At 44.2% G+C, this 9,679-nt stretch overlaps 1 protein-coding gene across 1 annotated transcript; it reads left to right on the forward strand.

Annotated features, from left to right (window-relative positions):
* Positions 1-5,763: 5,763 nt before the first annotated feature.
* On the forward strand, positions 5,764-9,382 carry COX19 (cytochrome c oxidase assembly factor COX19). The gene is made up of 3 exons (XM_084640763.1): positions 5,764-5,974; positions 7,613-7,724; positions 8,764-9,382. Exons 1-3 carry the CDS (start codon positions 5,893-5,895, stop codon positions 8,849-8,851), a joined length of 282 nt encoding a protein of 93 aa, XP_084496889.1. The 5' UTR covers positions 5,764-5,892; the 3' UTR covers positions 8,852-9,382.
* The last annotated feature ends 297 nt before the right edge of the window (positions 9,383-9,679 follow it).

A 9,679-nucleotide genomic window follows, 5' to 3' on the forward strand; every position in this document is an offset into this window, starting at 1 on the left:
GCGGGGGTCTGAACCTCAGATGATAAGCAATTGAATCTACTAATTGTAAGAAATATTACTGTGTTATCAAGTAAGGTCCTTTATGAAAACTACTTACACACTGGTGATGAAGATAATTGTGAAATGTATGTTTTAATGCTATATGAGGAATTATGGATACTTAATGATATTATACTTTAAAGTCTGTGACAAAACACAGGGAGAAATGGGTTTTCTCCCAGACAAAAAGGAAGGTAACCCATAAATTTAAACAAGATGTGACCAAAAAACAATTGAAGCCCCATTTACATATAAATCAGCAGGGGGATGGGAAGTCCACAGGAAGCAAAGAACAGCTTTGGTCACAGTGAGTTTTGGAAGATATAATGAGAAAGAAGCAGCCATCAGAGGAATGAAGTTCTGGAATAGCCTTCCAAGGGGAGCAGTGGAGGCAAAAGACACATCTGGCTTCAAGACTAAGCTTGTTAAGTTTATGGAGGGGATGGTATGATGGGATAGCCTAATTTTGGCAATTAATTGATCTTTGACTATTAGAGGTAAATATGCCCAATGGCCTGTGATGGGACACTAGATAGGGTGGAATCTGAGTTACTTCAGAGAATTCTTTCCTGGGTGTCTGGCTGGTGAGTCTTGCCCACATGCTCAGGGTTTAGCTGATTGCCATATTTGGGGTCAGGAAGGAATTTTCCTCCAGGGCAGATTGACAGAGGCCCTGGGAGCATGGGTCACTTGCTGGAGGATTCTCTGCACCTTGAAATCTTTAAACCACGATTTGAGGACTTCAGTATCTCAGACATAGGTCAGGGGTTTGTTACAGAAGTTGAGTGAGTGAGATTCTGTGGCCTGCGTTGTGCAGGAGGTCAGACTAGACGATCATAATGGTCCCTTCTGACCTTAAAGTCTATGATTCTATTATTCTATCTTGGTCTCCATCACTGGACAGACACAAGGGGCCAGAGTTCTTGCAAGCTGAGAAAGATGGGTCCTTCAACCAAGAGGTTGAAGTCTAGGGAACTGAATATAGATGAGAAACCTGCTTAGGCAAAGATCATTCACCTAGGAAGACAAGGGAAACCAGCACCTTGTACTTCTGTGGAAGGTCTTGACTGAGAGAAAGTCAGCCATGGCTTGGAAGAAAAAGATCGGTAAGAAATCTACCTTGAACCAAGGCTGAAGATTGTAAAGTTTTAGCCACTGGAAAGTATATTTTACTTTTATTTGCTTGTAACCTACTTGTATTTCTCCCTTGTACTTGAACTCACTTAAAACCTCTCTCTTTTTGTTAATAAACTTGGTTGGTTTAGATTAAAAATAAAACAAGTGCTTTGTTTGAATTGAAGGGATTGTTAACTCCAGCTAAAGTAATAAACTGTATATTGGTCTCTTCAAAGGAGCAACAAACCTTATTACTTCTCTGAGTGTTCCAGGAGAGGGCTGAACACTTGAGGGCAGATGGGACGCGTCCTTCCCCCCAAAATACTTCCCAAAACCTTGCACCCCACTTCCTGGACAAGGTTTGGTAAAAAGCCTCACCAATTTGCCTAGGTGACTACAGACCCAGACCCTTGGATCTTAAGAACAATGAACAATCCTCCCAACACTTGCACCCCCCCTTTCCTGGGAAATGTTGGATAAAAAGCCTCACCAATTTGCATAGGTGACCACAGACCCAAACCCTTGGATCTGAGAACAATGAAAAAGCATTCAGTTTTCTTACAAGAAGACTTTTAATAAAAATAGAAGTAAATAGAAATAAAGAAATCCCCCCTGTAAAATCAGGATGGTAGATATCTTACAGGGTAATTAGATTCAAAAACATAGAGAACCCCTCTAGGCAAAACCTTAAGTTACAAAAAAGATACACAGACAGAAATAGTTATTCTATTCAGCACAATTCTTTTCTCAGCCATTTAAAGAAATCATAATCTAACACATACCTAGCTAGATTACTTACTAAAAATTCTAAGACTCCATTCCTGGTCTATCCCCGACAAAGACAGACTATAGACAGACACACAGACCCTTTGTTTCTCTCCCTCCTCCCAGCTTTTGAAAGTATCTTGTCTCCTCATTGGTCATTTTGGTCAGGTGCCAGCGAGGTTACCTTTAGCTTCTTAACCCTTTACAGGTGAGAGGAGCTTTCCCCTGGCCAGGAGGGATTTCAAAGGGGTTTACCCTTCCCTTTATATTTATGACAGGTCTCTTCAAAGGAGCAACAAACCTTATTACTTCTCTGAGTGTTCCAGAAGAGGGCTGAACACTTGAGGGCAGATGGTTTGGGGAAAATTTGGGGCTGGGGGTGCGTTGGGGTCACCTTACAAATAGCAACCAAAGCTGGTGGAGAGCAGGGTGGGGCTGTTGTGCTGTAGGCAGACTGCTTGGGTCAGAGAGAGCTGAACCTGGGCAGCGCGTGCACACATATTCAGGGAACTGCATGCTTGTCTGCTGGCTATTGGTGTCCTGGTTGTGAGCCACAATAGCAGAGTGTTTAAGACACCCAAGGCAACAGGGCAGGTGGTGACAACCTCTCATGGGTCTGGGCTGAACCCCAAAATGTGACAATCTCCTAAATCAATGTCTGTACAACCATCAAATAAACACAAATTACCAGCAAAAAGTTTACTGAGCACTCTTTTTGTCAAAAAAAATCAACAATTTTTCAGTATTATTGCGGATTGTATAATCTAAAGAACAACACTAATTCAAGCAATGGGAGATCTTTTACATCTTCAAAGTAATGTAAATTGAAAGGTGAAGGTCCAGATTTTCTAAAGTAACTAGTGTTTGGAGACCCTCAGTTTTGGAGTGGCCAACTTGAGGCATCAGAAAGGGGCCCGCTTTTCAGAAAATGTTGAGTACCTCTCCACATAAGGTGCTTTGAACTGAGAACCCCAAACTGGAGACACCCAAAACACTAGTTGCTTTCAAAAATCTTGACCCTAATGTTCAATTGGCATCTTCTTATAGCACAGCTATTTTAGATCTTCTTAGCTCAGGGAATCTCACGTATCGTATTTCTTGAAAGAGATAATGTGTGAAAAGCATTTAATTCAATATTGTCTTGTTACTTTGCATCATTATTTTTACTGAGAAGAAAGTATTGAAGGAACTAGTTATCTTGATCTGCTCTTGGGTTGGCACTCCCTTTTTTCACACTGATTATCTAATTTTGGCTTCATTTTATACCCTTGGGAAAAATGAACCACTAAACTGCTTATATGCATGTATTAAATTCTAACACAATTGGTACCTTTACTGGAAACTCTAGAAGATCAAGTTAATACCTGCAATAAATAAATTAAACAAACATAAACCAACAACCTCCTCTAGAACCAAGTTCAAGTTTGGGTCATTAAAAAGACTAACTGCCCTAAGTTAGATGGTGAATTATGTAGCAGGGAAACAAAACTTTTCAGATGCAACCAAAAGACAGAGACAGATTGTCCCCTATATGGGGACAACCCTGTTGATCAGGAAATAATTTCACAATGGGATCCCCACTGAGATTTTTCCCTTTGATTTTTTTTCTCCACTTTCACTATGAGGACTGCAGGGAGGCACTAGCCCAGCCCATTAAGCCTGGAGCTATGGAACATAATTCAGGCAGTTTGGTAAAATCAGATACTTTGATACGTCAATTAAAATTGTTAAAAAAAAGCAAAGCTTTTTGTCGTGTGTTTATTCCTCTGAGGCCCAGGAGGCATCATAGTGCATATATTTATGAGTGAGAAACATCTCCCTTTTATTGCTAAGTGTTATAATGAAGTCAAGTGGAAAAGCGCTATTTACTTTATATTGAAAACATCTATTGTTCATAGGCCTGGAAACATAATAATAAATAAAATCTCATATTTCAAGCTGTGTAAAACAGTTGCTTATGTAATACAACTTTGTGTAATTTTCCATTTACAGTTTCAAAAAAGGTAATAGGAAAGCAATCAAAGCATAAAGAAAAAGCACTTTAAATGGTGCTGCAGGTAATATTTCTGTAATAGTTTCTCTTAACAATTGCAACTGTTTTTCTTCACCCTGATGCTTTCTATTTATCTCACTCATTTAATTAAAAGAAAGTCAACAGATGAAAAACCTGCTTTAACCAAATCTGAGTTAAATCAACACCATTTCTCAGTCTTGTTTTAGAATAAGAGCTGAGTATGTTCATACAATACGCAGCATGGCTGCCATTCCCAGTAGTTGCTGCTGGTGAATTTATTTGACTTTATTCATGTTCTGCAGATATGGGCTCAATTCAAAACTTAAGATCCAAGCAGTCCTGAACTTTGAAAAAAGGCTGTCCAGTTATGAACTACATAATTTTGCCCCATCTCTAATCACCTGTGCTGTTATCACCTAATCAGGCTACACAGCATAGTTTACAGCTTGTCCATCCTTCGCTACATCATTTCATTTCTGAAGTTGAATTTTGTGCTGGGAAGTCCCTGTGTAACACTTACAGACCCTGGTCGTCGGCGGGCGGGATCGAATCTGGCACCTCTGGAGCTTAGTGCATGAGCTAAAAGCCATATGGCCCTTAGGTAAGGCTTTAGAGTAGACCCATTAATCTCTCTCTCAGTGGTCTCGGGGCCACTAGTTGGGACAGAACACCACTGTGACAGTGCCCCTCTTAAGGCTTTATGGAGATATGTTTATGAATGTATATGTGACATATGCCATGTAACATATCTCTGTAAAGGTTATGACCAACTGAATCTATTAATCCTATTTGTATGCATGTATCATTTTTCTATTCGAAGTTATGAATATTGGCTGTGTACTGGCTTGATTTCTAAGTAGCCTTAGTAGAGCATTTGGTCAGCTTCTTGAGAAACGAATGTGCAAATTAGGTGCCCAAACAAGAAACACTTAAAGGACAATAAGAAAAGGAGTACTTGTGGCACCTTAGAGACTAACCAATTTATTTGAGCATAAGCTTTCATGAGCTACAGCTCACTTCATCAGATGCATACTGTGGAAACTGCAGAAGACATTATATACACAGGGCCCATGAAACAATACCTCCTCCCACCCCACTCTCCTGCTGGTAATCGCTTATCTAAAGTGATCACTCTCCTTACAATGTATATGATAATCAAGTTGGGCCATTTCCAGCACAAATCCAGGTTTTCTCACCCTTCGCCCCCCCCCCCCCCAACTCACTCTCCTGCTGGTAATAGCCCATCCAAAGTGACCACTCTCTTTACAATGTGTATGATAACCAAGGTGGGCCATTTCCAGCACAAATCCAGGTTTTCTCACCCCCCCCCCCCTTTCCAAAAACCACACACACAAACTCACTCTCCTGCTGGTAATAGGGGAGGCCCTGGCTGTGCCCGGTGGGCGGTGAGCGCTCATGGGGAAGTGCCGAAAGGGACCAGGCGTGTGCGTTTGCATTCACACCGGTCCCAGGGGCGTCGTGCCCACGGTCCCAGGAGGCGGCTCCACTCAGCCAACAAACTTCAGTGACCATCCATGACATGAAGGTGGAAGGATGGTGTTTCCATGGTGACACAAGACACGGCGGTGCCATGGCAACGCAGGGGCTGGCACTGCAGTGATGTCAATCTTGGTGCAGCCAGTGCTGAAGTCACTGTCAGATGACGTCATTGCACAGTGGTGTTTCCATGGCAAGGCCATTGCCTTGGTGACAATGTAAGCTAGCAATGATGGGATGGGTTGATGTTGTTGCCATAGCGATGCAACCCGGCTCACTTGGCTGGGGGTAGGAGCGGGGCCCTGCGGGGGCGGGGCCAGGAGCCTGGGAGAACGGATGGCCGGGCGGGCTCCCGCTCGATTTGTTCGGTACTCGCTGGCTCCGGCCTGATTCGGCGCTCGGCTAGTAGGGCTGCCCCTCCTGCTGGGCCCGCGGCCGATCCCGGTAGAGACCCCAGCGCCATGTCCACGGCCATGAACTTCGGGAGCAAGAGCTTCACGCCGCGGCCGCCGGACAAGGGCGCCTTCCCCCTGGATCACTTCGGTGCGCAGCGGGATCGGGCCCTTCCCGCCCCCTGGGGACGGAGCGAGCCGCCGCCGGTGCTCCGGCCTGGAGCTATTCTGAGCCCCACCCACCGCCAGGCAACCCCCCCCTCGAGTGCCCCCTCCCCACACAGCCTCCCCCCCTCCGCCGGCTGACCCTTCCCGCGCAGCCCGCCCCGCCCCCTCCGCCGGCTGACCCCCCCCGTTCCCGCGCAGCCCGCCCCTCCCCCTCCTGACCCCCCCCGTTCCCGCGCAGCCCGCCCCTCCCCCTCCTGACCCCCCCCTTCCCGCGCAGCCCGCCCCGCCCCCTTCGCCGGACGACTCCCCCAGAGCAACCTACCTCAACGTGACCCCCGAGTGCCCCCCCATCGCAGCCCTTTGGGGCCCGCCCTCCTAGTGCTCCCCCAGCTCAGCCTGCCCGCCCCGCCCCGTCCAGCGCAGCCCCCTCAGGCCCTGGTCCCCTCCCCGGGTGACCCGCCCTCGTAGCCCCCGCCCTATGCGTCGGGCCCTACCAAATTCGCTGTCCCGAAAAACGCGCCCAAGACCGTCAAATCTGGTCTCTTCCCATGAAATCTGATCGTTTGTGGGCTTTTACCCTGTACTGTACAGATTTCACAGGGGAGACCAGCGTTTCTCAAATTGGGGGTCCGGACCCAAAAGGGAGTTGCGGGGGGGGGTCACAAGGTTTGTTTTAGGGGGGTCTTGGTATTGCCACCAGTACTTCTGCGCTGACTTCAGAGCTCAGTGGCCGGAGAGTGGTGGATGTTGGCCGGGCACCCGGCTCTGAAGGCAGCGCCCCGCCAGCAGCAGCGCAGGAGTGAGGGTGGCAACGCCGCGCCTGCCATCCTTACTTCTGCATGCTCCTGGTGCCAGCCCTGCCTTCAGTGCAGAAGTAAGGGTAGCAGTACCGCAATCCACCCCCACACACACACCCACCTACGATAGCCTTGTGACCCCCTCCCTCCCACATCTCCTTTTTGGGTCAGGACCCCTACAATTACAACACTGTGACATTTCGGATTTAAATAGCTGAAATCAAGAAACTTGTGATTTTTAAAATCCTGTGACTGTGAAATTGACCAAAATGGGCCATGAATTCAGTAGGGCCCTACCTATGTGGGACAAACTCACCATCCATGGGCCTGTACTGCTGATCCCCTCTGACCGCGAGCGCAGTACTCCTGACATTGCACATCTTGTGATACTGGCAATTCATCTTACAGCCCCAGCCCCTGGAGTTAGGGTTTCACATGAGAATCTCAGCTTTCACTGAAAAACCTTCCTGGTTGCAGAGTAAAGCTTGAAAACGGGACCCCCGAAACACTCAAACACCCAAAGGCAAATAAGACCCCAAATTTGTTTTCCTTAAAAATCACAAGTTTGTTATAAATCGTGTTTTGGGTGCTGATTCATGGTTCTTGACTGCATAGAGTTAATAACTGCTCACTCGTAATACTTTGCAGGATCAGGTTCAGACTTTCATATAGGTTGGTCTGTGAACTCACAAACATCTTGAGGGGGGGAGGGTCCAACCATACACAGAACTGCCCCTGTCTCCCTTACAGTTTGTATCAGTGCTAGAACATCACTCCAGCTTCTTTTTATTTATTATTGTTTTTAAATTTATTTTCTGTCCTAGGTGAATGTAAAGGATTTAAAGAGAAATTCATGAAGTGTCTGAGAGAGAATAGCTTTGAGAATGCTTTGTGCAGACAGGAATCAAAGGAATATTTAGAATGCAGAATGGAGAGGCAAGTAAATCTCTTACAAGCACATAAGCAGATGAGTTTTCACTTCAGGCTCACTGGTGTGAGGTTGGCACATGTGTGCATCATTGCCAGAGTGTCATTCTTTGAGTGCGTGACTGTATTTGCCTGCGATATTGCAGATGACTGATTTTCTTTTTTTTCTTGTTGCTAGTTCCACTTGAAACAAAGGTGACCTTTTAAAGCTAGCTTCAGTGACCACACCCACTTGGGCTATCAGTAAGCATCAGACGCGAATTCATGTAGGCATTCACGTAGTGCCTTTCTTGAGTTATGGAAGTATGAAGAGAGCACGTATCCTCTTTAAAAACAGACACCCTTTTCCAACTGGAGAACTCTAACAGCATTCGCTCAAATTTTAGTCGTCATGGACTCAGACCTTTCCGGGGGCCGGTGTCACTGCAATATATAGCCAGTTCAGCTGCACACAGCTCTTTCTTCTTGTGAACCAATTTCCTCTGACATCTCAGTGGCATTTGTCCTCAGTGTGGACCACATCCGTAGCATGCTTAAAGTTAAGAAGTTAACCTGTTCCTGAGTTATTCAACTGGGGAGGGGAAGTATAGAAATTTTTTTTGAAGGGACATACGGTGGTTTTCACACTTCCATTATAGTAAAATGGCACTACTTTTCACAGACATGCAGCATTTCACACTTAGCAGTTTCTACAGCTATCTTGGAAAATCAGCTCTTACTTTTATTGTGCATATCCAAGACAGCTCAATTCCCAAATAGCCTATTGTCTTGCAGTGTGGGATATTTAATACATTTAACTAGAAAAGCTCTGGCCAAACACCAGAGCATTTACTGGACATTGCTTTTCCTGAATTGATATTGTGTGAGGTTTTGGGAGTTTGAGGGAGATGAATAGGGGTATGTGGTTAACGCGCTCTCAGCAGCACTGTTGGACCCTTTAAAAGTAAATATTGTTTTAAGTGACATTATTGCTACTGAATTAGATATTCATATTGCTGAGTTGGGAATGAAGCTCATTTTGTACCTTATGCTTTTTTTTTTTATTTAGGCAACTTATGGCTAAGGAACCATTGGAAAAATTGGGATTCAAAGACCTAATAGATGAGAAATCAGAAGCAAAGCATAAAAAAGTATAATGAAGAAAAGACAACTCTACCCATGTATGGAAATCATAACGCTATCGTAGTACATATTGTACGTTCTTTTTATATCTTAATGTATTCTCTAAAGGGTTGGGGGAAACCAAAGCTCTTTATACTAAAGTAAGAGCTCTGAAAGAATAAAAGTGCTTTCCTTAGAAAATACCATTATGTTAACTATTTCACAAGAAAAACAATATTTCGTTAATTTCTTAGCATAGGCATGCAGAGCAATAAGAAAAATTTGCATCAGAGAAAACAAATGCCATTGATCAAAGTGTTTTTATTCTGTTAGATAAGTAAGTCTTTGAAATAACAAAGATCCTCCACTAGAAATGGGTCTAAAAGGTAAAATCTCTTGTATAGGCAAATTGTATTATAAGTTGAAAAAGCTGGTTTTACTAGTAGGAGGCTCAGGCCTGCTTTCTCTTCTCTGTTAATTACAAATGTAAGACAATTGTTATTCTTTTCCGTATCTGTGTAACTGGACATCAAAACATAATAATAAACTTAATTTTATTGTTGGAATCTCAAAATGTAGACTTGTTTTTAACTATGAAGATGGAGCAGGTTTTAATAACTTGCTTACAGTACTGGTGCACAAATCAGCTGAAAATAGAATGCTTATATAGCACGTGATGTGCATGTGATTTTTTTTTTTAACACGTATTTGTATTAAATTCCTTTGGGATTTCTCCTCTCCACTTGGGTCCTGGTTGTGCAGCTTTTCTCTTTCACCACCATGAGAATGTTGCAGGTTGTTATCAATTTCTTACTCTAGTTATATCGTAGACACTAACTCCCTCTTTAACCAGTGTACAAACA

The sequence above is a fragment of the Lepidochelys olivacea genome, assembly GCF_965140295.1.
Source record: "Lepidochelys olivacea isolate rLepOli2 genome assembly, chromosome: 10".
Taxonomy (NCBI): domain Eukaryota; kingdom Metazoa; phylum Chordata; order Testudines; family Cheloniidae; genus Lepidochelys; species Lepidochelys olivacea.